At 46.3% G+C, this 26727-nt stretch overlaps 11 protein-coding genes across 11 annotated transcripts; 6 read left to right on the top strand and 5 right to left on the bottom strand.

Moving 5' to 3' along the window:
• Positions 1-672: 672 nt before the first annotated feature.
• On the bottom strand, positions 673-2298 carry CDL1 (Cdl1p; the record flags this gene model as incomplete). Its single annotated transcript, XM_020211300.1, has 1 exon — positions 673-2298. The coding sequence occupies one exon, from the start codon at positions 2296-2298 to the stop codon at positions 673-675; it is 1626 nt and encodes a 541-aa protein (XP_020062043.1).
• A 277-nt stretch (positions 2299-2575) lies between these two features.
• On the top strand, positions 2576-4605 carry CANTADRAFT_337668 (uncharacterized protein). The gene has a single exon (XM_020208528.1). The coding sequence runs from the start codon at positions 2854-2856 to the stop codon at positions 4540-4542; it is 1689 nt and encodes a 562-aa protein (XP_020062042.1). The 5' UTR covers positions 2576-2853; the 3' UTR covers positions 4543-4605.
• A 75-nt stretch (positions 4606-4680) lies between these two features.
• Positions 4681-5768, bottom strand: CANTADRAFT_27653 (uncharacterized protein). The gene has a single exon (XM_020208179.1). The coding sequence runs from the start codon at positions 5716-5718 to the stop codon at positions 4996-4998; it is 723 nt and encodes a 240-aa protein (XP_020062041.1). The 5' UTR covers positions 5719-5768; the 3' UTR covers positions 4681-4995.
• Positions 5769-6555: 787 nt separating this feature from the next.
• On the bottom strand, positions 6556-8397 carry SAC1 (phosphatidylinositol-3-phosphatase; the record flags this gene model as incomplete). Its single annotated transcript, XM_020207054.1, has 1 exon — positions 6556-8397. The coding sequence occupies one exon, from the start codon at positions 8395-8397 to the stop codon at positions 6556-6558; it is 1842 nt and encodes a 613-aa protein (XP_020062040.1).
• Positions 8398-11353: 2956 nt separating this feature from the next.
• CANTADRAFT_38438 (uncharacterized protein) lies at positions 11354-11953 on the top strand (the record flags this gene model as incomplete). The annotated part of the gene is made up of 1 exon (XM_020208754.1): positions 11354-11953. A coding segment is annotated over one exon (600 nt), but the record flags the coding sequence as incomplete, so codon positions are not given.
• A 1624-nt stretch (positions 11954-13577) lies between these two features.
• MCD4 (mannose-ethanolamine phosphotransferase) lies at positions 13578-16487 on the top strand (the record flags this gene model as incomplete). The annotated part of the gene is made up of 1 exon (XM_020210697.1): positions 13578-16487. One exon carries the CDS (start codon positions 13578-13580, stop codon positions 16485-16487), a length of 2910 nt encoding a protein of 969 aa, XP_020062038.1.
• Positions 16488-17425: 938 nt separating this feature from the next.
• Positions 17426-19338, top strand: TRP3 (bifunctional anthranilate synthase/indole-3-glycerol-phosphate synthase). The gene has a single exon (XM_020208178.1). The coding sequence runs from the start codon at positions 17656-17658 to the stop codon at positions 19168-19170; it is 1515 nt and encodes a 504-aa protein (XP_020062037.1). The 5' UTR covers positions 17426-17655; the 3' UTR covers positions 19171-19338.
• A 598-nt stretch (positions 19339-19936) lies between these two features.
• Positions 19937-20596, top strand: CANTADRAFT_27649 (uncharacterized protein). The gene has a single exon (XM_020208177.1). It carries the CDS (start codon positions 19991-19993, stop codon positions 20315-20317), a length of 327 nt encoding a protein of 108 aa, XP_020062036.1. The 5' UTR covers positions 19937-19990; the 3' UTR covers positions 20318-20596.
• A 165-nt stretch (positions 20597-20761) lies between these two features.
• Positions 20762-23458, bottom strand: DOA1 (Doa1p). The gene has a single exon (XM_020208176.1). The coding sequence runs from the start codon at positions 23423-23425 to the stop codon at positions 21155-21157; it is 2271 nt and encodes a 756-aa protein (XP_020062035.1). The 5' UTR covers positions 23426-23458; the 3' UTR covers positions 20762-21154.
• An 888-nt stretch (positions 23459-24346) lies between these two features.
• On the bottom strand, positions 24347-25630 carry CANTADRAFT_57357 (uncharacterized protein; the record flags this gene model as incomplete). The annotated part of the gene is made up of 1 exon (XM_020210683.1): positions 24347-25630. The coding sequence occupies one exon, from the start codon at positions 25628-25630 to the stop codon at positions 24347-24349; it is 1284 nt and encodes a 427-aa protein (XP_020062034.1).
• A 96-nt stretch (positions 25631-25726) lies between these two features.
• On the top strand, positions 25727-26364 carry CANTADRAFT_337297 (uncharacterized protein). The gene has a single exon (XM_020208526.1). The coding sequence runs from the start codon at positions 25824-25826 to the stop codon at positions 26172-26174; it is 351 nt and encodes a 116-aa protein (XP_020062033.1). The 5' UTR covers positions 25727-25823; the 3' UTR covers positions 26175-26364.
• Positions 26365-26727: the final 363 nt, after the last annotated feature.

The raw sequence follows: 26727 nt of genomic DNA, 5'->3' as shown, positions 1-26727 counted from the left end.
AATTAATTTAGAATACTATATACAATAATTCCGTAACATCTATCTGCAACTGTTTTCTCCAGTACCAATTTGTTTTAGCCTCAACAAACTGACTGGCACTCGACAGTCACTTACTTATTACAGAGTAGATTCTCAGAGGGGGTTCATCACCTTTAAAAAATTGTATTACTCTATTCGTGATAGTTTTGGATCTAAATGCCTGCTGTCTATTGAATTGAAGGTTTAAAAACTACAACCGCCTGTCTTCAAGTATGTACCGATTTTATTATGCTATATTCTACAAGTGGTGCCAAATGTCACCGTCCTATGAAGGGGTGCAAGATGAATCATAATTCACCTTGCTGCGATCGTTGAGACGACCAATGACTTTATTTATGATGTAAGCCAAAAATGATTAGTACTATCATACTTTTGTTTGGAGCATGGGTTTCTATCTATGGCTCAATACCCCCAAGTGTGGCTATTGATAGAGTTAGCCAAATTGCTTCACCAGTGTAGCGGTAACCTAGTTGTTTGTCTGGGTGCATCCCAAGCTAGTAACTATTAATGAGAAAGAAGAACTTTCCTATGAGACAAGGCATCCTCTCGATTATAATCTGAAAATGAACAAAGAGCTTATCCTGTCTTAAAAGTCTTCAAACGGTTCTGCCCATTCGCGGTTATCGAAAACAACTAGGTACTGGTCTGGTCCTGTTCCGAACCATTCAGTCCCAATGACGCCAATAAGGTTTCGTTGCTGAGCGCATTCATGGCCGCCTTTTGACTGGCCAACCGCTTGTTGATGTCGTATCCCACTCCCAACACCGTTTCATTTGCCAGCACCGAGGCTTGGAACTCATTGCCAGCACGGTGATACTTGTATACTGGAGCCATGCGCTTCTGTCCCAAAAGCGCATACAATGTATTTTTGGCGTTGTTGTCGAGTCCTGACCGGAAGCTAGGATCAGGAAGCAACCCGTACGGCTGCGGTGGAAAGGCACTGTAGGGCTGTGGTGTGGGAGCCAGAGCCGCAGGGCCAGCGGGCTTGGAGCCCGCACCGCCGTGGTCCTGGTACATATTCGCAGCCATTTGTACTGAAGCAGGGGCCGCTTGGTGGGGATCGGGCTGGGCCTTGATGGTGGAGCTGTATCCGTTGATCAAAGTCTCCATCATGGACTTGACCTTGTTCTGGTCTGCAAAAAGAGCGGCTGCTGCCTTCTCTTTGGCGTCGTCGAAGCTGGTGCTGCTGGTGCCCAAAGTGTAGGACTTGCCGTTGATCTGGAGCTGGGCCACAAACGGGTCCAGCTCGAGCTGGACGAACTCCACTGCTAGTTTGTCGGGTTGGACGTTGTAAAGACTGGTGACCTGCTTGAAGAGCAATTCCAACTGCTTCATAGCCACGACGGCCACGGGCTGGGGTGGAGCCAGCACACCAAGGTCCGTGAGCACCGGCTGGTAGAGGCGGCGGAGCCAGGTCTTGATCTCGACGGCCGAGTAGCCGTCCTCAGCCAAGCCTGCCACGTAGGCCAAAAAAACGTTGGCAAAGAGGCGGATTTTCTGGGCCCACGAGATGTCTTTGGACAAGTGGTACTTGTAGTTATCGATCAAGTTGTAGCCCAATGCAAATTTGGCCAAGATCTCGGGGGCCATGGCGCGGTGGGCCATCACGTAGAGCTCGTGCTCGTCGAGATGGGGGAAGGTGTCGTCCAAGTGGTCCAACACCGCCAGCTCCACTGCAGCAGAGCCTTTAACAGCCAATTTGGCGTTGTGGGCTCGCGAGAAGTTGACCAGCCCCAACAAGTCCAGCGGGTGGCGGTACGACTTGTCAGTGAGGACGCGGATGAGGAGCGAGTCGTTGGCGATGGGTGGGAGCACGGGAGGGTACGACTCCAGGTCCGGTTTCAGCTCCAGCGCCGGCTCCTGCGCCTTGCCACCACCGGCCTCGTCCCCGAGCACCACCAGCATCTCGTCTGGCGTGTAGTCGAGGAGGTACCCCACGTACTTGTCTGTTTTTGCTGCCTTGAAGTTGATTCTTGCCAACGCCACCAACAACGGAAGCACTCCCTCGTCGTAGAGCTGCTTGAGCCGCACTCCGACCTTGACCTGGGGCGTGGCGAGCAACTGCCGTGCCCGTTCTGCCACCGTGGACTCGGGAACCGTCTCCAACATCGCCAGTAACTGCCGGTAGTCGCTGGCGGTAGGCGTCTTGAGCAAGATCAGATTGAGCGTGGCTTGCACTTGCGAGACGTTGCTCTTGACCTGGTGGAGGTCATCGCACCACGTGAGCAACGAGTTCTGGTCCAACCCCGAGACGTCCATGGTGTTAGTAGTAAGGGTTGGTTTTGCAGCGGTTAGTTTGGCTGTCTATCGCGGAAGGGTGCTGGGCGTGGCGCGCCCAAAAAAAAATCTCATCATTATCGTTTTGGCAACCAAGATCGGCACAAATTAATCCATCGCTACTCCTACTCGTTGGTCTTCTGTTAGTCGTCGCTCTTCTGCCAGTCGTCAGTCTCGTGCCCAGTCTTAGTGCCTTCTGCTGCTGCGTTTTCTGCTAACTCGTCGCTTTTTCTGCTAACTTTCGTGGCTCCGTTAGTCCTTATCTGGTCTTTTTTGCTAGAGCATCTTTCTAGCCTTGCACCTCATTCAGATATCCGTGCTAGAACACTCTTCTAGCCCTTTACTACTCTCTAGTCCCGCTAGCACCTCCCGCTAGCCTCCCTTCCCCGCTAGTCTTCTAGTCCCACTAGTCTTCTAGTCTCGCTACTTCTAGTATCCACTAGTTTCTAGCCGTTTTGAAGCCCTTCGCCGAAGTGCTACCCTGTTCCCTCCGTATTATGTGCTGCTGACTCCCGCAAACTAACTAAAAAGAACGTCATGTCCGACTCCTGTGAAAACCGTTACGGGGAAGACTTCATCCCTGGAACCACCAAAATCTTCGTGTCTCCCGACAACTCGTCCATCGACACCTCCAACACCTCCCGTCCCTTGAAAAAGAACAGCAAGGGCATCATCTTGTTGCCCCAACCCTGTGACAGTCCCAACGACCCTTTGAACTGGTCGTACTTCCGCAAGGGCTGGCACTTCATCTTCTTGTGCTTCATCACTGCCCTCACTGCAGCCATCTCCAACGATGCCGGTGCGGCCCAGGACTCCTTAAATGAGACCTACGGCATCTCCTACGACGCTATGAACACCGGTGCCGGTGTTCTCTTCTTGTTCATCGGGTGGTCCTGTATCGTTTTTGCCCCTGCCTCGTCCTTGTACGGCAGAAGAATCACCTACATCCTCTGTGTTCTTTCTGGGTGTCTTGGGTCCGTCTGGTTCGCCGTTTCTAGAAAAACTGCAGACACCATCTGGTCGCAAGCGTTCGTGGGGATCTCCGAGGCCTGTGCCGAGGCGCAAGTCCAACAATCACTCTCCGATATCTTTTTCCAGCATCAGTTGGGTTCTGCCTTGACCCTCTATATCATGGCCACCTCGGTAGGGTCTTTTTTGGGTCCTTTGATCGCCCATATTATCTCGGAAGACCAATCCTTTAGATGGGTTGGATGGTGGGGTGCCATCATTTGTGGTGCCACCTTAATTTTGGTTATTTTCACATGTGAGGAAACTGTTTTTGACAGATCCAAATATTCAGTTGTATATGACGGTTCTCAAGCTATTAATGATACCCCTGAAATCGAGGAATCCAAAGAAGAGAAGAACGAGCCAGAGGTGGTCAAAACCACCGAGTCCTTCAGCTTTCCTCAAGATAACGAGCTTCAGCCATCCGCTGAAAGCGAGAAGCCATGGTCATACTTCCAAAGAATGGCCCTTATTACCCCTGCATCCTACTTGGAGGGCTATGGTTTCAAACAGTACATTAGAAGATTCTTTTTGTACTTCAAGGTGTTCACCCTCCCAGCCGTGTGGCTTTCCGGTATTTTGTGGGGTTTACAGGACGCCTACATGACATTCTTTTTGACTACTCAAGACACTTACTTTTCCGAAGAACCTTGGAACTACTCGGGTAAGGGAGTTGCTATCATGAATGTTGCAACTTTGATTGGTGCTGTAATTGGATGTTTCGTCTCCGGTATTCTTTCCGACAAGCATGTGCTCTGGATGGCCAAGCGCAACTCGGGAATCTTGGAGCCAGAGTACAGACTTTGGTTATTGTTCATCACTTTGATTATTTCGCCATTAGGCTTGATCATGTTTGGTGTGGGTGCTGCCAGAAACTGGCCATGGCAAGCGATTTACGTGGGCTTGGGATTCATTGGGTTTGGCTGGGGTTCCATTGGTGACACCGCCATGTCGTATTTGATGGATTCGTACCCTGAAATTGTCATCCAAGGAATGGTTTGTGTTTCCATCATCAACAACACCTTGGCCTGTATTTTCACTTTCGTGTGCTCTCTCTGGTTGGATTCTGCAGGTACTGAGAGCACCTACATTGTTTTGGCCGTGATCAGTTTCGTGTCGATTGCCATGATTATCCCTACATTGTATTGGGGTAAGACCTGGAGAAAGAGAACCAAGGACCTCTACTTGCTGATTGTCGAATTGAGCTCTTCTAGCTGACATTAAAGTTAATTAAACAAGGACATTTAATGCATATATTGTTTATTTTTTTCGTAGTATTTCAAGTGGAACTTGTATCTAATGGATTGTGGACAATAATCCAAAAACATAAGTATGGAAAATAATCCACACAGTAGACTTTCGTAACACATTGTTTAATTATACAGATCAAGCTTTATTTTCTAAATATTTAGATGTTAACAGCGGACGATATCCCATAGATTCATCCAACAAATGGATGTTAATCCATAGTTACCTCCCAAGAAATCCACCGAGAAAACCGCAACCAATACATTTGCTATGATGGCTTCGCCAGTGTTTATTAGTGATACATAGTCGATCCATGGCATACATGGCTCGCCTCCTTATTAGTGATGTTTAAGTTTTGTCGCACTGTTTCGTGGTGAATATTCAGTTACTCATTCCTAAGTCGACCTTCACCAGACTGCTGACCTAATCCACGTTCATGTCATCGTCTCCTTCGTTCGCTCCGTTATTGGTAGCTCCATTTTCGCTGGAAGCTACTTCGCCAACAGGCTGGGTTTGCACAGGTTCGCTTGCACCAGTTGCTCCACCATTGGCGTTCATGTAGGCTTCCAACTCGTTGTCCAAGTCGTCGGCACTCTTCTTAACAGGCTTGGCTCTCTTTGGCTTAGCTGGCTTAGGAGCCCGAGCTGGAGCACTGCGTGGTTGGTTTCTGACTGGAAGACTTCCGATACGAGCAGCCAACGAGGTGGCACTCTCGACGCCCAAAAGCTGGCCCATGGCCTTTTTACCATCGTACTTGGCGATGGCCTCGCCATTGCTTCTGGCGTTGTCTCTCTGGAAGCAAACGTAGGCTATGCTGTCGTTCTTGTTGTCAAACTTGACAAAATCCACGGGAGAAATGGTGCCAAACAAATTGGACAAATCTTCACCGTTCAACTCAGGATGGATGTTTCTGACCCTAAGCACCGGTCTGGAGCCTGCCATCGACACTATTTCACGAGGAAGCCCCGAGTTTGGCGAGGATCTTGGGTTTCTGGTGGGGGGAGGTCTGGAGGCTCTGCCTGGCTTGTTGACTCTGGACGAAGGGTTCTTTCTGGCGAGCCCTCCTCTGCGGGAGGAGGAGCCTCTCTTGTTGGACTTGTTCTCTCCAATGATGTCGTCCAAGGACTTTTCTAAGATGTCTGACATGGCTGAAGTGATGATGGATGTTGAATTCGCGGTCAGTGATGAAATCGCGTGGTGGCCAGAGTGGAGGTGGATGTGGTACGGTGCGGCGCGAGATGTCACTGGGCTAGCGGGAGGTGGTGGTGCGAATAGTTTTTCGCGGTAGCACTGAATGCTACTGTCAGTGCGACCTTGACGGCACTAATAGTAGACACTAATTTCCACTAGAGAAAAGTGGAAAGTTCTCATCCTCCTTTTCTGATTCCACTCTTACTACTGTAAATATGTGTTGGAATTATTCTCTGTGCTAATGCACTCTTATTTACTACTATAATTTTATTGGAATTATTCTCTATGCTAATGGACTATTCTTATTTACTACTGTAATTATTCTACCGTATTTAATTTCTTTGCTTCTTTGCTGCGGTTCTAGTCTTATTCTACTTATTACTGTATTGTTTTTTAACACTTGTAATACTGTAATTATTTTACCCTAATTATTCTCTTTGCTGCTGTTATTCTGTTTATTACTGTTCTTTACTGCAGTTAAAATATCTATACTGTTATTAATCGACTGTAAGTATTCTCTTTGCTCCTGTGCTATACTTAATCTCACTACTGTATTCTCTCCACCACTTGTATTCTTTTCTACAAATTAATCTTCTCTACTACCTTGCGCTGTATTATTTTATTTCCTACCGTCAATCACTTCCCTTTCATAAGCTGTCTGTTTGCCAAGTTTTCTGTCCAGATGGTTTTATCGTTCTGGTTTATGTCAAAGATTTTGGACGCTTTCGTGATCGTTACAGTAGTACGCAATTACTGGTTGACTATCTTTTCATCTCTATTAGTTACTATACACTAATTCTTCTTCTTACCAACGGTCCTGAAGTGATCCAGCTCTTCGTACCTAATTCCTGCCAACTTTCCTTCCCCATCAAAGAGTTCAACCTTCTTGAGGTAGTCCAACTGCCTCAACTTGGGCCAGTTCACGTATTGATACCCGTTCTTGTTCAACTGCAACAAGCTGTTCAAGTTGAACAAGAGACAGCCTCCAAGAACAAGCAAATTCTTCAAGTCGGTGATGGAGCCTCTGGGATAAAGCAAGATGGCAAAGAACACCAAAAATGAGGTTCCCATGAAGTATGGCAACAATTGGACGTAAGGAGGTCTTCTGTCAACGAACGGCGAGTTCAACGAGTCTTGGAACGGCTTGTAAATCCCCAAGAACAAGTCGTACGAGTCTTGACGACTGCCATCCTTGTAGTTATTCTTGTAGTATCTGGTGATGGAGTTGACCAAGTCGTTTAAGGCCCCAGCCTTAGTTCTCTTACCAGTTCTAGTGAAGTCAGTCTTCAAAGCACCGGTACCAGAGTAGGCACACGACACAGCATCAGCGTTGTCGGCCCAGAAGTTCTGGAAAAACAAGTTGAAACTTGGGTCCAAAAGTTCCCATGGAGTGTCATTTTCCTTGGATAAATACCCTGATCTGGTCAACTGGTTCTGCAACACCCAACGAGCAAGTGTGGATTGAACGACATTAGTACGGTCCAAACAATCCATACAGTTGGTTCTCACAATCTTGTTTTGGGTGGATCTGATAGTTTGGGAAGCGAGGTCAAAGTGGAAGTAGTTGTCACTGGTGTAACCCAAGTCAATTAATCTCTCCAACAAAAGCTTGATTCTGTCCCATCTCATCTTTCTACACTCATGGTGGAAATCAAAGTAGATGTACTTTACGTTCTTGGCCAAGGCAGGAGGCAAGTTTTCAACGGCAGCTTCGTAGGCTTCTTTCACGGGCTTTTCATACCCTTTTTGGTTGACCAAGTTGACCAAAAAGTTCTCACCATAGAGCTCAGTTTGTTCAGTGAAGTGCTTGGCAGTGGCGTCCAAAGAAGGCTGGGAAGAGATTACCAAGTTGGGTTTGTACTTCAAGTTGTTGATTTCGCCCCAGTAAACAGGCACGGAACCTCTAGTTTGCAAGAACGAGAAAATCTGCTGGTCCTTGGTGGTGAAAATTTGCTCTGTTTCGTTGAAGTTGGCCACGTTACCGTCCTCGTCAATACCACGACGGAAGTATCTAGTTCCAGCTCTGGAGACCGAACGACGGGTCAACAATGCAAAGTCTAGCGAGTGTGGCCCATTGAAGCTGGCAGAATGGGACTTGAAGTAACCGTATATGATGGGAGTGAGGAATTCCCTAGCATCGACAAGGTCGGCACTCAAATATCCGTTCCACCAGAATCTTCTGTCGTAGGTCAAGTCCTTGGTGGTGTACTGTCTCTGCAAGGAATTGGTCAAGTCGTACTTGTTGCCAATGGAGTAGAACAAGGTGGCATTGTTCAATTGCTGCTTCAACAACTCCAAATACTGCGATTCCTCGCTGTTGGACTTGGCGAAGTCGTTCTTGCTCAAGGGAAGGATCTTGTACGAGGTGATCTTGGCGATTTCACCCCCCAAAACGCTACCAGTAACGGAGTGCTTGTCAGCGATGATGACGTACTTGTTGATCTTGAGCTTGATGGTACCGATAATACACGAAATAGCGGTAGCAGGGGTGCCAAGGTTCAATCTGGAGTAAATACCAGGCAACGAGTCGGAAACCTCGACTCCAGAGGTGCCACTCAAGTAGAGGTACTTCTGAGAGACGTTGTCGTAGAAGACATGGGTGCCGTCGGTGGATGTAGCGTGAAAGAAGCCCATGGTGACGATAGTGTGGATCTTGAGATTTGGAGACGTGGAAATCAAGCTAAGGGAGCGAGCGCACGTGAGAATGCCAGATGGTTGGATGGAGACAGAGAAGAACGGGAAGCAATGGATGTGATTGTGGGCCTAGTTTGTACAGGCTGGAGTGGAGGCCAGCTGCTATGGTGCCAAGAACTGTGGGCGAGTTTGGGCCTAGTGTGGTGGGGGTTTGTTGAGGCGGTGCATGTGGGCTGGACGGGTGAAATATTGCCAGAAATGGCCTGGGAAGCGGAAGGACAATAAAGCCGGACTGAATAGTCATAGGAAAATGTAAACGATGCCTCAGGATATGTAAATACCTTTCAATCTATGAAATTTCTCCCCGTGAAGCTCTTTCGCTAAATGTGCTCCAGCCAGAGGGTGTCTTGACTGCTAAAATAGCCTAGACTTGTAGCGAGACGAAAGAAGCCCAGAAGGTAATGAATCAGGGAAATTTATGCCATTGGGACTTGTAGAAACCTTTCGTTTGTTGAAGTAATTTATTCCTTGAAACTGTTCCATTATAAATGGGTATCAGATAGCCAGAGGCTACCGTCTCTAGGTGTGCTAGCTCGTGTGTTTTTTGGAAATTCAGTCTCCAGCAGCTTATCCCACCACTTGGCCCTTTTCATAAGGCTGTACTAGTGGAAACTGTGAATGTCACCCTGGCCCCTAATATTCTTTGAGTGTCTGTGATTATCCTATTCTGCCCCAAGTATTAAGCAGCAAAAAAGCAGCGATACTCAATGGCCCATGGCCCAATACTCAGTAAGTGTAACATTTCACAGCATTTCAATCCAGCAGCACCACCATATGCCAGAGCAGTCCCATTTGAGTGCTAGTGAGTGAGTCACTGTCATGTTTGCCGTGGCCGGCCTCTCAATTGCGATGTCGTGCTACTGGCTGCTCCCATTCATTGTTAGTGCACCATGACCCACTATTCCACTTTCAACCTTGCAACTCTGACGGTTCTGTTTCTGCCTAGCTACTGAAACCGGTCAATTAATCATCCATCGGAAATGATCACTGGCATTAAATGTAATTTAGCTACCACTCTCATGATCACGGTAATTTGGGAATCACTCTTTACTGGAGATGATTACTGATGCCAACGTATGTACCACTTTCTTCGCTGGAGATGATTACTGAAACCAACTGTAATTTAGCAATCACTCTTACTTCATTGGAGATTTACGAATTGCCTCCACCACTCTCCACTGGATCTGAAGTCGATACTGCTGATGGCAATTGACATGAGCACTTCATTAAAAATGATTTCTAACTTCAATTAACCATCACCATCTTCACTGGAGAGGACTTCCTAACCGTCAACCAACCATCCCACCTCTTCATGAGAATTATTTCTCACCACCAATTAACCACCACTTCTTCATTAAAAAAGATGTCTAACTCCCAATTACCATCACTCCATCTTTACTGGAGATCATTCCTGGCAGAAAGGTCAACCAGCCAATTTCTCTCCACTGTTCATTACAAACTCTAACAATTTACTACTGCCCTACCTTCATTTGATCCATTGCTCCACTAGCCACTGCATTCTAGCTGGTGGCTTTCTTCTCTTCTCTTCTTTCTCACTACTGTCTCTGGCCCGACTGCTGCAAATCTGGCACCCATTTGGAACTACTCAGCCGCCAGTACTATTCCACCAGCAGCAGCAGGCACCAGCAGCATCCTCTCACTACTACCATTCTGGTTACCACCACACTATCAATCCTCGCTAGTCTCGCTACCGCTGCTGCCCCTCACTACCTCCCACTACCAATCCTCGCTAGCCTCGCTACAGCTCGCACCAAACTACCGCGCCAAACAACACACTCACCATCCATTGCTGGAGCCGATGCCAGACCACTACCAAGTGCTAGGCCTAGCCTCCACAGCATCTCCCGAAGAGATCAAACGGGCCTTCCGCAAACTCAGTCTCAAGTACCATCCTGACAAAACCCCCAACCCGGATCACCATGCGTTGTTTATCGATATCAGCAGGGCCTACGAAGTGCTCGGATCGCCAGCATCCAAGGCCCAGTACGACGCCCAAATTGGCGTCCAGACGAGTGGTGGCACGTTTCCATCCCATACCTCGTCCTATTCATACTTCTCGCACACCACCCAGACGTCAGGGTCGTTCAAGCCAGGCTCAGGCTACTACGGCTTCTACCAGCATGTCCATCGCAAGGACGACGACCAGCGAAAGGCCGAAGAGCAGAGAGCCCGTTTCCAGAGCGAGCTCTTGAAGAAAGAGATACTAGAACGCGCCAGAGCTGAAGAGATCATCCGTCGCCAGAAACAGCAGGAGGCCCAAGAAATGGAGAAAAACAAGGAGAACTACCACAGGGCCAAGGCTGAGGCCACCAGAAGAGCCAACCTGACGACCTCACACGAGAACACAGCCGAGGCCGCCACCAGAAGGGCTAACCTGACCTCCTCTGAGGACCACAAGCGACCCTCTGCCAGAGGCTCCAACTCCAGCGATCCCATCGTCTTGGACGATGAAGCTGGCAGCCAAGAGGATAGCTTTTACTCGGCCCTGGACGACTCTGAGAGCTTTGAAAGAGGACGACCACAAAACGGATCCTCTTCCCAACCAGAAGCTTCTTCCAATGTTGAGCCTAGCGGCAACACTTCCAGCGAGTCGATACACCAAAAGGAACCCCAAGCAGAACCAGTGAAGACCCCTTCTCAAAACAGCTTCCAGCCAGACGAAATAGATTTCAACGACGAACAAGTCAAATTCAAGTTGAATGACCTACTCAATCATCCCGTCAACATACGATCCAAATACGATCCGTACAAGCGAAGATCAGTGTCTCCAAGAAGAACACCAGTCAAGCCAAATACCTCGTTCACCCGTGTTGACGATCCTTCGAAGAGCGCAAGAAAGCGTTTCAAGCCTAGCAATGATAACAACGCGTTCAAGTTTGATGACCTCGAGAAGAATTTAGGCGTGGATATCGAAACGGTTAATTTCAAGGATTTGTTCAACAGCTTGCCTGAAGATCCTAATTCTCCAGAAGCGAAAGAGACTGGCAAGAGCAGAAAGATCAGTGACAGTGTTTCCAGCAATAGCAAAAGACCCAAATTGTATGAATATTACGATGGCAGCGCCCAAGCAGAGACGCTTTCCACACCCATAAATAAGGCATTTGTTAAGGGACACGCTGTGAACAACATTGATGATTCATATATTCCGTTTGATGAAGTTGCACCCATTCCACCTAAGACGCAGTTAAACCCTGAGTCAAGCAAGGAAGAATGGCTAGAATACGTCAGTGGCATCGAAGAATATAGAGCTCTGTTCACTGCATACAAGAAGAGAGTTGTGGAATACCAGGTGGAACGGATTAAACGAGACGAAGTGAACTTGCAGAAGTTAGATATAGGAGGTAGTTTCGATACGTACCAGAAGTGCTTGCAAAAGGATTTGGAGGTGTTGACTGTTGTTGCCGAGCTGCAACGGCTATACAATGATACCATGAACATTTACAAACAAAATTGCCGGTGGATGCTGGTGGCGAAGTTGTTCAAGGATGACTAGGCTCATGGCCTTAAATAATGATATAGTAATGAGGGATTGATAGAAGGTAATTTATCACCTGTAAGCGCAGCAATTGTTAACCAAATTGTCCATAATGGGTAGACCTGGATATACTTGCCAATTACTATCAGTTGAATAGTTCAGAGGAGTTACATCGATGCCGTAGTCCGTGCTATGAATATTATGTTCGAAAGGTGCTAAGTTCTCCAGGAAATGGAGCTAGTTACCATATGAGTTCATACGAATATACACATCTCATGGAAAGAGCCTAGTGAGTGAAAAGAAAGTCCATACAATAACTCCTGTAACTGGAAAAATATAATTAGTTCTTTAAATACAGTAATTTATTCTATTTAGTGAATGTTAGTAATTTTATCCAGTTCATTCAAGAGATGTAGATTTATTTCATTTAATTCCAAGCCAAAACCCTATCATTTCTACCATTTGCACCAATCCAAGGTCCCAACTACCAGAAATCTCAAAAAATTATATCTAAATCCCCCATCACCACTGGAAGGTAGAAACATCCTTACTTCAGCAGCATGAGCCTCTAGCACACTTTATCCGTTAGCTACACCTGTTATTTTCTGGTGCTATTGTCATTCCAGCTACTCCAAACTCCTGGTGAATAATCGCACAAAAAATTATGGTTCTTTATCAGATTTACCAGTAGTTGCTGATGTCACCTCTCTACATCGTCACTACTAATAAGCCCCCTACTTGCCACTTCATAAGATCAACTTCGTACTGCTACAACTTACTTTTCTCTCAGTTGGTTCTACGACCAAGTTGATTGTAATTGCTGCAAAAACCACGGCGGCACTCAATTTCCAACACCATAGCCATCAGCAGCTCACAAACAGCGAAGATTTCCCGAAATTAACTCAGAAGAGGATCACATACTATCGAGCCATTTTGGCGTATTTGCTGGTATATTAAACTCTAGCCGAGAGACCATTGGCGCTACAGACAAGACATCGCATTACTACCAATCGCCCTTCAGACCGTACCAGGCCCTCCCAATTACTCCAAACCACCGGGCCTTCGAATCCTTTCAAACCCCCAGACCCGACTTTCCCATCCGTCAAAACCCTTACCTGAAACCCGAAACCGATACCGCTTTCGATTAAATTAAGCCGTGAGTCTCTCAATAGAAACAACAATCTTCATGCTAACGTCAAGGAATTCACATGTGTCGATGACTGCCATCGAATATCACTCGATAATGGTCTTTCCCACTATATCTAAGACTGTTATGATAGAATACTCCGATAATGCTCACACACCCATCCCATGCATACCAACAAACACCCTGGCTCATATATTGCACCAACTTACTGAGGCATCAGGACGTTATGATGATGACCAATGAAGTGAAGAATCTCTACTTTCAACTACACACCTGTCGCTATCAGCAGCTTCATACTTGTCACTACTAGCGACTTCACACTTCTACAGTCTATACTATCTGCTTCCATACCGATGTGCCCACGCCCCCAACCATATCCCCCGCGGCCTACTCGTGTCGCGACCCTACCGGTTACCGCGTTGTTGTCAACTTCATCGCACGTCTCAATACTCCACAGTCCATCACTCCTCCACAACCATGAACAGGAACCATCAGCTCTTGCTCGTCATCGGACTCGTGTTCCACTTTTTCTACCTATGGTCCATCTTCGACATTTACTTCGTACTGCCGCTCGTCCACGGCATGGACCACCATGTGTCCACCACCAAGCCTCCAGCAAAGAGACTCTTTCTCATTGTTGGAGACGGTTTGAGAGCAGACAAGACGTTCCAGAAGCTCAAGCACCCCAGAACTGGCGAGACCAAGTACTTGGCGCCCTACTTACGTAGTTTGGCGTTGGAGCAGGGTACCTGGGGAATTTCCAATACCAGAATGCCCACCGAGTCCAGACCTGGCCATGTGGCCATGATCGCTGGGTTCTACGAGGACGTGTCGGCCGTGACAAAGGGGTGGAAAGAGAACCCTGTGGACTTTGACTCCTTCTTCAACCAGTCCAAACACACCTACTCGTTTGGGTCTCCTGATATCTTGCCAATGTTCGCCTACGGTGACGGTGTAGTCCCAGGCAGAATCGATGTGTGCATGTACGGACACGAGTTTGAAGACTTCACCCAGAGTTCGATCGAGTTGGACGCGTTCGTGTTCAAGCACTTCGACGAACTCATGGCAAACCTGACTACTAACAAGACCTTGCACGACGAGTTGCACGAACAAGGAAACGTGTTCTTCCTCCATCTTTTGGGCCCTGACACCGCTGGCCACGCCTACAGACCTTACTCCGCGGAATACTACGAGAATATTGAGTACATTGATCAAAAATTGGAAAAATTGATTCCACGTATCCATGAATTCTTTGGTGATGAAGATACCGCGTTTGTGTTCACCGCAGACCATGGTATGTCTGATTTCGGATCCCACGGTGATGGGCATCCCAACAACACCAGAACTCCATTGATTGCCTGGGGGGCAGGTGTCAACAAGCCTAAATTGTTGGCTGACTTGCCAGACCCAGAGGCTCAAAAAGTGGCTCAAGATCCTGTGATTAGTGGATACGAGCATGATTATTTTGACACTTGGGAATTTGATCATTTGGTAAGAAACGACGTCAAGCAGGCAGATATCGCCTCTTTGATGGCCTACTTAATCGGGGCGAACTACCCTTCAAACTCTGTTGGTGAATTGCCATTGAACTATCTTGATACCGACTCGGTCACAAAAATCAAAGCATTATACGCCAATGCATTAGCTATCGTTGAACAGTACAACGTGAAGGAAAAAGAAGTCTACGAACATCAATTCAAATTCAAGCCATACAGTCCATTCCAAGATGTCCCCATCAAAAAGTACATGACTGAAATCGAAGTGTTGATCAACTCGATTCAATTGGGTACTCTTGGAGAAACTGAAAGACATGCAGCAGAACTCGAAGCAATTGAATTATCTGAAGACTTGATGAAGAAGGCTTTAGATGGCTTGACTTATTTGCAAACTTACAACTGGTTACTCTTGAGAACTATTGTCACCTTTGGATTCTTTGGATGGATTTTGTATGCATTTAACATCTTTTTGAAGTTGTTTATCATTTCAGAAGAAGAATTGAATTCCGAAAAGTACAAGCGCTCTCCATCAGTGTTTCTTATTGGTAGTTTTGCAGCATTAGCTGTCAGCTTGAACTATGTGTTGTTCTACCAGGGCTCCCCATTCAACTACTATATGTACACCTTATTTCCATTATACTTCTGGTATACTATTCTTGACGAAAAGAGATATTTCTTGTCAGGATTGGACCAATTCTTGCACGGTGTTTCCATTGGAACTAAGCTTTTAATTGTTGTTTCATTTATCGGAATGTATGAAGGAATTGCATACGGATTTTTCCAAAGATTTATGTTTTCAATCATCTTCTTCATTGTTGGATTGTATCCATACTTGGTGAATGACACAGCCAAACTTGGTACTTTACAAAAAATTGCATGGTTCTTTAGTTGTCTTTTCATGTGTTCTTTCACAAACTTAGATCCAGTCAAAGTAGAAAGTTTGACGCAAATCAATATTGGTGCTTTAATTTCCATCCTTATTGCAACTATTTCCGCACAAAAAGTGTTCCAAAGATCCATTACTAGTACTCAAAAAGCATTGATAGTTGCTCAGATCGTATCAATTCCGGTTATTTTGTATGCTACCAATGTTTCAGTATTGTCCTTACAGGCTAGAGAGGGTTTACCTTTGCATTCACAAATCTTGGGATGGGTTACTTTTGTGGTCTCCTTAATTGTCTGGCCAGCTCTCCACTCAGTTTATCCATCATCTGACTACCAACTCCGTTTACTTATAGTATTCCTCACTTTTGCACCAACTTTCGTTATTTTGACGATTTCATTTGAATCGCTTTTCTACAATGGATTCTCTTTGGTATTATTGCAGTGGTTATTTGTGGAGCAGGCCCTCAAGTTCTCACACCAGGATATTACTACTGCGCAGGCTAAGACCGGTCAGTTACCTCCCGGATACTGGCTCCAAGTTATCAGAATCAGTATTGTGGGATTTTTCTTCTTACAAGTTGCATTCTTTGGAACTGGTAATGTTGCATCCATCTCATCCTTTTCACTCGACTCAGTCTACCGGTTAATCCCAATCTTTGATCCTTTCCCTATGGGAGCTTTGTTGATGCTTAAATTGATCATTCCATACGTGTTGTTATCTACCTGCCTAGGAATTATGAGTCACCAGTTGGAGATCCGCAAGTTCACAATTTCCACCTTGATCATTTCGACCAGTGACTTCTTATCGCTCAACTTCTTCTTCCTTGTGCGGACCGAGGGTTCGTGGTTGGACATTGGTGTTAGTATCTCCAACTACTGTCTCGCTATCTTATCGTCGCTCTTCATGTTGATATTGGAGTTGGCCAGTTCTGTGATCTTACGGGGTGTTGAAATTGAACGAGACGGCCCTATCAGTTCTCGGTTAAGACTGAAAAAGAACCAATAGATGTTTCATCAGCAAGGAAAATAAAAAGAGTGGTGTTTTACTCACTCACAACTATAATTACAGAACAATAAATGGTTAATATTAAAGGCAGGAGCACGAGAAACAAGCCGCAGGGATTTTTCTAGCAAGAGCTGTCATGTTTGGCAAACTATATCTAGCCAACCGAAAGTGTCCTGAGGACCGTTTCAAATTTATAGCATGCGTAACCTTTCCAGGTACTAATTCAATAGACGAACGTATACAGACGTGCCAAAGTTCCAGCGATGAATGTATGCACTGATGGCCGGTATATTCTGCTGAGTGCATTGAACCGGTATTGGTAATCGTTGATTATCTCACTTTGGATATTGCTAAACATCTTTACTACCGATACTTGTCCTGAAAGTGTCTAAAAAAGCCTTATTGCAGTAATTACCTCGTTAAAAATCTATTAATTCTATTATACCAAATGCCAATAAGAGCCTACCCTGTTGCTATTAATGGTGTAAATATTTATACTCCTATAGGCTGTCTTAAACTGGGCAACCCGAAGAATTGAGTTCAGAAGTTCCATTATTACCATATGGAAATAATCGTACTATATGTTAATTATTCTAGCACGTACTTGTTTAGTGAATATTCAAATATTTTCCGATGTTTCTCCAATTACGTACATACGTAAATGGACATTATGAGAGTCTGTAGATGGGCATCATGCGATACTACAGTTGGATAAAACGAGAGGACATGGTTTTCAGCACTAGTGATGCGATAATATTCTAATGGAGGCGAAAAACACCTGCTACTCGTGGTACTCCAAATCCAACCACTACACCTGTAAGTCGTTTCATTCGTCTAATCTAGCGAAACCAACAGCTCAATGTAAGACCTAAATGTCTGGATATAATTCTCATGCAATAATATTCTCATAGACACCAGACGGCATAAACCCAATTTTACTCATTATTAATTTATTTTAAATCAAAATTTATTCTATCACCTTAGAACCAATGGCCAAAGATTCGTCAGATTACAATGCCAACAATCTATCGACCCCCTCTCCATCTCCTAACGCCATTCATACTTCACCCATGACACTCACCGATTCGCACCCACTACTGTGCAGGACCGATGAGTCAACCATATAATCGTCCTCGCCATAATACCTTCACCACTACCACTCTCCGCCATGGCCACCAAGAAGCATGTGCTTATGATCGATAACTACGACTCGTTCACCTGGAACCTCTACCAGTACCTCCACCAGTCGCCTTTGTGTGGAAAGGTCGACGTGTACCGGAACGACGAAATAGACATCGACACCATTGAAAATGTCATCAAACCCGACGTGCTCTTCATTTCCCCAGGCCCAGGCCACCCTGAGAGCGACTCGGGAGTGTCAAGAGCCGCCATCGACCACTTCAAGGGCAAACTCCCTATTTTTGGCGTGTGTATGGGCTTGCAGTGCATCTTTGAAGTGTTTGGCGGCAAAGTTCTGTTTGCAGGCGAAATCGTCCACGGAAAGACCACTCTCATCAAGCACGACGGCAAGGGTATGTTCGCCAACGTGCCGCAGTCTGTGGCCGTGACTCGTTACCACTCGTTAGCGGGCAGTTTCCTGACACTTCCCCCAGACTTGGAAGTGACTGCCACCACCGAAACGTCGCCAGAAATTATCATGGGAGTCAGACACAAGAAGTACGCCATCGAAGGTGTGCAGTTCCACCCAGAGTCTATCTTGACGGAGTCGGGCCAGATGATGGTCGACAACTTGTTGGCAGTCAATGGAGCATACTGGGACGTAGAAGTGACTGCACCCGCCAAAAAGGAAAACATCTTGACCAAGATCTACAACCAGCGCCGTAAGGACTACGAGGCCATTGAGGCGTTGCCAGGCAAGTCGTTCGAACTGTTGGAAGTGACCCACTCGTTGGGAGTGGCTCCTCCATTGATCAACTTCTACGACAGATTGACCAGCACCAGCGCCAGTGGCAGCACTATCATCTTGTCGGAGTTCAAGAGAGCGTCGCCTTCCAAGGGGGACATCAACATCCAAGCTCATCCCGTCAAGCAAGCATTGACCTACGCCTCGCACGGATGCTCCACCATCTCGGTATTGACCGAGCCTACCTGGTTCAAAGGCTCGTTGGAAGACATGGCGTTGATCCGGAAGGTAGTAGATCTCCCCACAACTGACGGATACTCCAGACCTGCCATTTTGAGAAAGGAGTTCATTTTCTCCAAGTACCAGATCTTGGAGGCCAGATTGGCTGGTGCTGACACCGTGTTGTTGATCGTCAAGATGCTCGACAACTTTGATCTTCTCCAGGAGTTGTACCAGTACTCGCTCTCCTTGGGCATGGTACCATTGGTGGAAGTCAATGATGCGCCAGAATTGGACCAGGCGTTGAAATTGTCCTACAATGGCGACAATCTGGAGCCTCTCGTCATTGGAGTCAACAACAGAAACTTGACCACCTTTGACGTGGACTTGAACACCACCAGCTCCTTGGTGGACCAAGCCAAGAACTCGCCCAGAAAGGGCAATGTGTTGGTGTTGGCATTGTCGGGGATCACCTCGGTGGAAGACGTCAAGAACTACAAGAAGCAGAATATCGACGGGTTCTTGATTGGAGAGAGCTTGATGAGAGCAGAGGAGAAGGGCCAGGCTGGCCAATTTCTCCATGAGTTGTGCAACTGCTAGAGGGAAATATAGACATGAATAAATATTGGCAAACGTGCCGCACGAATGTGATACAAGTAGTACCAGTACATTGGATTAGAGGTCATGGAAGGCAACCAGATTAGAAGTCAGAGAGAGGAATTCCATTGGTTAAAAATCAGAGAAAGACCATTTAATTAGCACCCAAAGTCATAGAGGGTTTCTATTCGATTTCATCTGAATGTAAAGAATATCTTCATTAAATTAAAGCCATAGAAGGACTTCATCTGATTCATCTGAGTTATAATAAAGTACCTAAATGTGACTTAGATTTAGTCTAAAAGCCATAGAAGGATTCTTTTGGATAACTCAAAGTCTCAGAAGGACCCTACCTGATTTCATTCAGTCTCAACCCAAAGAGTGGCTCTAGCAGCTAGCAGAAGCAGCATCAAATTTAGCAGTCTGCTCTGATTAAATATTTCGTTCTTTAAATAATCCATACATCTATAATATATTATATATATATTTCCTGGTATGTTGATCAGCTATAACTATTATTTATAGATCTGTGATTACTCTAAGATGAACTGATTTAAATTTATTATTGGTTATAGTCTACTTAGTAATTGGTTCGATAGATGTTGTTACTAATGAAGTTCGAAGAGCTGTAGCTTCATCTACTCGTAGTGCCCCCAGCGAGAATCGTAGAACTTCCAGCGAGACTCGCGGTGATGCCTCACTAATTTCTCGCTAGCACGGGCGACAAATACCGCCAAAACTACTATCCTCGCACTGTACCGACCGCCATCCATCTTAATTCTTCCACACGCGATTCATCAACCACCAACGCGTCTACAACACCATGGATGCCACCAACATTAGAGTCGACTCCACCCTCCTCGAATCCCATCAGGGCAAGATTGTGCGTGTCATCGGCAAGTGTGACTCCTACGATGCCTCTTCAGACACCGCCACCTTGATCAGTACTGGAGCAGTGCACTTGAACTTGCAATCTGGCGAGGCCTTGGAGGTCAACAAGAACTATGAAGTCATAGGCAAGGTCAGTGCCACGTCCACCAACGTGTCAGTTTACACTGTGACTCCGTTGTCTGACAACTTGAACTTGGAAAACGCCCAGAAGTTGGTGCACTACACCCACAAGGTGCCTGAGTTGTACTACGACAACTAGAGAGCCACGACGAGAATGGACCCTAGACTGTGGTCGAATAACACGGCATGAAGCACCTGAATCGTCGTTTTTGGTGTGCTGACTGTACAACGGCAGCTGGCCAATGCAGATTTTGTTTGGAACAAGCAACTGGCCAGTCCTGATGTAAGGGCTTCTGCCGTGGATTTCATGTAAAGAGTATCTCTCTCTTTACTATGAGTATTATGTATTATTTTGGAACTGCCATGATAAATATTGGATATATTTAGCTACAATAAACTACTTCTGGAACCGATTGTTTAACAGCCACTAATTTTAAAGTAGATCCACCTAATCAGAATATTAAGATATGAAATGATTGTGGACAATGCAAGAAGACGAGAGGGAAAGTGATAGATGTTTGGAAAATCGTACTCATAGCTTTTATCGGAATGTGAAAAATAGAGAAATTGGGTTGTATTGAAGAGACTAACAATATACTCAGAAAATACCAATCTCGGTCATGTACCAAAGAATAGAGACTCAATAATACCAGGCATTAATATTCCCGTGTTAAGTAGTACGCCCAAGAGTCTACCACTAATTTAATACATTCATTACAACGTTCTCTATCAACATATCTTTGTGGATACCAATACTAGAATAATATGGAATGCAGTTTCCAAAATGCTTTTTATCTATATTATTTGTATTTCGAGGAAGACCATTTTCGATCTCGATCTCTTAATACTCCCTTTAACAATCTCTAGTATGATGGTATTCTATCTAGTGATATAGCTGCTTCTAAAAATTATAATTACCTGATACATTTCTCGTTCTTGTCTGAACGTCGATGCAAATCACCTGTTAGAGCTAGAATCATAAGTTGAGAATATCGCTAGCCAACTTAACGAACCGCTCTTCCTCGATGCTGGTAGCCTTATTCAACCACGAAGGTGCAGCAACAGGCACCTTTAAATACTTGAAATTACCATAAGCCACAGCTAATCTATAGGCAGCCTCGGGGTTAGAATCGATTACTACCTCTCCAACATCAGCCAAGAATCTGGTCACCGGTTCCGCGGCTTCGGGATAAGCATTGAAGTTGGAGGTACGAAGGTGCAACGCCGATAAATTATACGCCAAAGTAGCCACTGCAGTGGTAGTAGTGTTATAGTGCTTACTTTGCTTAGCCACTTGAGAGCTCTGGCGAACCTGCTTGGCCAATCCATTCAATAATTCCTTGAAGTACAGGTTGTACTGATATTGGCCATCATTGGTGGGGTCGACATAAACTTGCACGAAAAGAACGTTTTCAACCAAGTTGCTCAACGTCTTGAGCTGTAACATAAGAAGTGGAAGGAAAGACTCATCAACCACATCTGCTGGGCTGCTGAACGCTTTGAAAATGACTTCTGCACCTTCGGTCGACTTCAATATGTCCACTGCGGTGATACGGGGAATACTCACTCTTAAAATATCGTAACCGATGAGTCTTGTTTCTGGTTTCCAATCGTTGATAATACGTGGAACAAACTGAGTAATTAACTCCATGGCATTCTTGGAATTAAGGTTGTCGAGATTTCTGCTCACGGTTTCAATTTCGATTGAAAGGAATTGGAGAGACACTTCCTGTTTTTGATTGAGAAGAGTCAACCCTTTTGTGAGCAGTACCGTCTTGTAATCTTTGAAAGTGATATATGTTTTTTCGGGGATAACATGGAGAGCTGTAGACTGGACTGCTGGTTTGGATTTTTGCTCTGAATCGGCGTAAGGGTTGGGTGCAGGCTCGGCTGTTTGCAATTCGAATCCTTCTGTATTCTTATTGATAAATCTCACTACCTCGTCAGTATAGGAAGATGGAAGCTCATTTGCGGCCAAAAATCGCTCTGCTGCGATGTAGGGGTTTTCGTTGGTATTGTAAGGCAACTTGAGAGGGGGGACTCCGTCCTTTACATCCACATCGAAAACGTAATCATACTCCTTTCCATCGTATACCTTCTTCTCCTTGGAATGGCTTGAGCCCACAACGTCTCCAATCTTGATCCACTCACCTCCTGACCATTGGTGAGCCTCAATGACTCCTTCAGGAGATTTGACCATGAGAGTAGCACCTTCCTGCTTTCCTGGGACTTTCAAAGCGTCGTAGCCAGGAATGTCAGTTTTTTTCAAGTCATCCAAGGACTGCTCAGCTATGCTGGAGGCCTGGACCTCTTCCTTTAATTGCAAGAGTTCCTCAGCAGGAGCAACTCTAGCCTCCTCCCTCGTGAAAACACGGACCAAATTGTCGGAGCTCCCCACAGCTATATCACCATTATCCAACACGGCAACACACCACACGGAAATGCACGGCAAAGTGATCACCTGGATGGCCACGCCATTTCTCCAGATACGGATGGTTCTGTCCTCTCCTGTGGACACCAAATCGCCATTGGGCAACAAAGCGACGTCGTAGACAAACGACAGATGGCCTGATAGCGTCTGCAATACCTGACCTGTGCCCAAGTCCCAGATTTTGATGGTACCGTCGTTAGAAGCCGAAGCAAACCGTTTTCCGTCAGGGAACACCAACAATTTTCTGACCACGTCACTGTGGCCCGTGAACTGAGCAATCTCGTGCTTGCCATCCCACACACGTATGGTTCTGTCGGCTGAACAGGTCAAGTATCTGCCTTCAGAGAGCACTTTGACGTCCCACACGGACGACTGGTGGCCCTGGAGGGTATATTTGGTGGCAAAGCTTTCAAGGTCCCAGACCCTTGCTGTGGCATCCCACGAGCCCGAGATCAACTCGTGGTGGCCAAAGCTCAATGAGCACACATTGGCTTCGTGGCCAATCAACTGGTACTTTCCTGTGTCTTCAATAGGAGCGTCTAAATCAGACAAGTAGATCATGGTATCCTGGCCAGCGTTGGCAATCAATGACTCGCCAGGCAATTGCACGTATGCCAACGAGTTGATGAATGTTTTGGTGGGAGAATTGAAGGCAATGATGGCGTCGTACGAAGACTTCCAGCCACCGTTGGTTGCTTTCCACACCCTTACTGTTCCGTCTCTCAGTGTGGATACGAGGGCATTGGGACCAGCACTGGCGACACTTCTGACGTCCTGCTCGTGGCCGACTAACGTTGCGCTAAGCTGGAAGGACATGGTGGTGATGGTTGTAAGAATGGTGGCGTCAAATGTGAGAAAAAGGTGGGGGGAATTTCGCATTCCAGCGAGAGAATTGAGGATTTAGGGACGCCACCTCGCTAGTTTTGTGGGCCATATCGCGGAATAGCGAGCCTTCTCGCGGGGCCTCGTGCTAGTGCCTTCCGATAGCACGCACACTAAGTGTGCCACTCATAGGACTAGATACATGAGCTGATAGATGTTCTGTAAATTCGCTAGGACATTCCCCTGAAAGGCAGCATTGTATTCACTGCCAGTATTTCGCTACGAGCTGGACCATCGGCTCATCCAGCATATTTATGGCCAACCAGCTGGTGCTTTTCGCAGCCATTGTCGAGGTAAATATACTCCTTCTACGAGTATCATCCGTAAATTAAGCTGGTGGACCTTATAGGATAGTGAAAGATTTGATACAAGTCACGCTTCAAACTGTGATGTTCCATCCAATGTAGGTTATTCCAAGCACTGGTGTATCTATTGGAGTTTAAGGCAGGATATTGTGAAGAACTGATTGCAGATTTTGTCAACAGATATGTCAGTTGCCTGGAACAGATACGTTGGTTGGTTGCAGATACGCCAGTATTGAAAGAATCGATTCAGTATGGTCTACATATTTCTGTCTTCATCTAAATATTTATCTACTGTCTGTGTTCTGGGTTCAAGCTAGTCTACAGCTCTACTGTATTCAAGGAGGTCAAAATCTCTCTATACGAGATTATTTCTGTCTCTTTCAATTTATTTTATTCCTTTTGCCAAATAAACAGCACCACGAGTAGCTCTACATCAACAATCTCGCAAATGGCCCAAACCATACCTATTATATCAATTTTATTCCACCTGATTCATCTACAATTTCATCTCCAACCGTCTACAGTTCTCATCGGGACCTTTTATTCTCTCCTAACCTATTCGCATGGACTTAACACCAGCATTGAGTCCATCCTTGTCACCTTTTCCGTCGTCATTATCATCATTGTCTGTTTGAGTTTCCGGATTGTGCAATGGCTGCACGGGAATACGTCCAGCGACCGTCAATACATCGGCCAGTAGCTTTCGTTTCTTGGAGGCTTCCAGAGCCTCCTCCACCGACTCCACATCTGACACCAAATCATCCTGGACATTTCCAAACATCGAGTTGAATGCTTCGTATTCGTTGGCCTTCAATAATGCCATGCTAGGGATGAATGTACCTAGATCCACATTCAAGAGGAGTTCGCTCGTACCGTCGTCAAATAGCTTGTACATCGCCAAAGACTTGTCGATCTTCGTGCAAATAAGATACACGGGATCAAACCTCAAGCCGTCTATGCTCAACTTGCGCTGTTTCCTTCTCTTAGTGCTGAGGTTGGGAAGCACCACGTTGAGGTACGATAACGGACCTATTTCAAGGTGGTCATACAACTTGATCACTTTGAACGTATTCATGTCCAAGATTCCCACCTTGGAAATGGAGTCCGAGTATATCAAATGGTTGCTGCTTCCAAACTTGGCCAAGTACCGGATGGGAAACTGCGACACTTCTAGCGTATGTATAGGGAAAGTGTCTTCAAATATGTTGTATATCATCACCTTTCCAAACTGGCTGCCGGTTACAATGTAGTCGTCAAGAATACAAACCGATACAAACCAGTTGGAAATGCTTTCGGAGGGAGCTGCCAGGAATAGGAACTTTTGGTAGGAAGTGTTGGACGTCCATATGGGGGACAATGCGTTGACTTGGCGGTCTGTGTATGAGTTGGCAGCCGAGGAGGTGGCTGTGATAAATGCACGGAGGTTTAAGTTGGTGTAAGATCGCCTCAATGGTCGCGGAATGCTGCTGGTGTAGTTGAGGTCGATGGTGGAGCGAAGATTGCTATTCTGGATTACCGAGAAGTCCCTGTTGCCCCTGGGACCAGCCACCCCCCAAATATGCTCGCTAGTGTCACTGGAACTCTCCAAATTGACCTCATACATCTTCAACTCGCTGTTTTTGCCAGCACAAGCAATCACGATGCGGTTATCGTTGTGGGACGACACCTTCAACTGGATGTCCAGGACGGGGTTGTGCAACAAGTACACCTTGTAGCTCTCGTTGGCGTCGTCGTTGATCAAGTCGCGGATCACCAACTTGCCCTCGTTGGAGCAGCTGTAGAGATACTGGTCCGAGAGGAACCCCAACCGCACGATCTCATCGTGGTCGTTCATGTTGGAGTTCTTCCACTCCTTGACGAGCTGGTAGTATGCTCCCGAGGAGCACCGGCACTTTTCGTAGAGCTGGATGAGTCCTGTCTTGCGGGCTATCACCAAGCAGCTCTTGCCGTCCCTGACGAACCTCAACACCTTTTGGGCGTAGTTGTCGTTGCCACCTACACAAAACTGTTTCTTGAACTTGATATCGATGGTGTTGCCGTACTTGGCGATCCGAATGACTAATGTTAGTGGAACCGACGGGAATGGAGCCAGGCAGAGTCAGACACACACTTTACAGACAACAGACCATTGGGATGCTGAACGACCAGGCAGAGTCACAGACATCAAAGACTACCATTGGATTGGCTATGCTGGCCACGATACCGGCTGGACTCGCCACAACGCCACCAACTGGCCCTGGTTGCACTATGGCTGCTGCTGTCTGTGTGCCAAACAGGCCGTGTCTGCTGCTGCCGCCGAATTTGCTCTGTGGCAGCCAGTCGCAAGAGACCGGCTGCTAACCTCAGATCACATACCTCGGACGCCTCCGCTTTCCTGACACGACACTAAGAGATCCATACTGGGTATGGTTGGTAAAAGAACAGGATATATTTGCGGATCGCGGGGTGTGGGGATTATCACACGGGATTAGGGGGAAGCGGTCAGGGAAAAATAGGGAGGGGGAGGTAGTGAGGGAGGGTAGGAGAAATAGTGGGAGACTCGAGTAGTGCGAGACGGTGGTGGGAGAAAGTGGTGGTGGTGGTGGTGGCGTAGTGGGAGGTGATATGGTGGTGGGAGAAGGTGGTAGGAGATGGTGGTTTCCCGGATATCGGTCGGGCTTGTTATCTGGTGGTGTGGTGCGATAAGATAACTGGTGCGGGAGTCTCGCTAGATTGTCGCTAGGGGAACGGTAGTGAGAAATGGGAAGTTGCTGCGAGAATTACTGGGGAAGTTTGTAGGGATTCAAGGAGGGAGAGATTACTGAGAGAAGGTACTGGGAAAAATTAGTGGGAAATAGCGGAGATAGCTTCGCTGGGAGCGATTTTCCTTGATAGCTCTGGCTGGACTTAGCGAGTGAGCCTCCCGAACATTGCAAGATTAGGACCAGGTAG

This window comes from Suhomyces tanzawaensis (assembly GCF_001661415.1).
Source record: "Suhomyces tanzawaensis NRRL Y-17324 unplaced genomic scaffold CANTAscaffold_9, whole genome shotgun sequence".
Lineage (NCBI taxonomy): Eukaryota > Fungi > Ascomycota > Pichiomycetes > Serinales > Debaryomycetaceae > Suhomyces > Suhomyces tanzawaensis.
Note: the sequence above shows the minus strand (reverse complement) of the source record. Positions and strands in the feature narration are given on the sequence as shown.

Excerpts from the sequence above, each read along its gene's own strand:
- CANTADRAFT_337668 (XM_020208528.1), top strand. The coding sequence starts at position 2,854 with ATGTCCGACTCCTGTGAAAACCGTTACGGGGAAGACTTCATCCCTGGA.
- CANTADRAFT_27653 (XM_020208179.1), bottom strand. The coding sequence starts at position 5,718 with ATGTCAGACATCTTAGAAAAGTCCTTGGACGACATCATTGGAGAGAAC.
- TRP3 (XM_020208178.1), top strand. The coding sequence starts at position 17,656 with ATGGCCACCAAGAAGCATGTGCTTATGATCGATAACTACGACTCGTTC.
- CANTADRAFT_27649 (XM_020208177.1), top strand. The coding sequence starts at position 19,991 with ATGGATGCCACCAACATTAGAGTCGACTCCACCCTCCTCGAATCCCAT.
- DOA1 (XM_020208176.1), bottom strand. The coding sequence starts at position 23,425 with ATGTCCTTCCAGCTTAGCGCAACGTTAGTCGGCCACGAGCAGGACGTC.
- CANTADRAFT_337297 (XM_020208526.1), top strand. The coding sequence starts at position 25,824 with ATGGTGTTGCCGTACTTGGCGATCCGAATGACTAATGTTAGTGGAACC.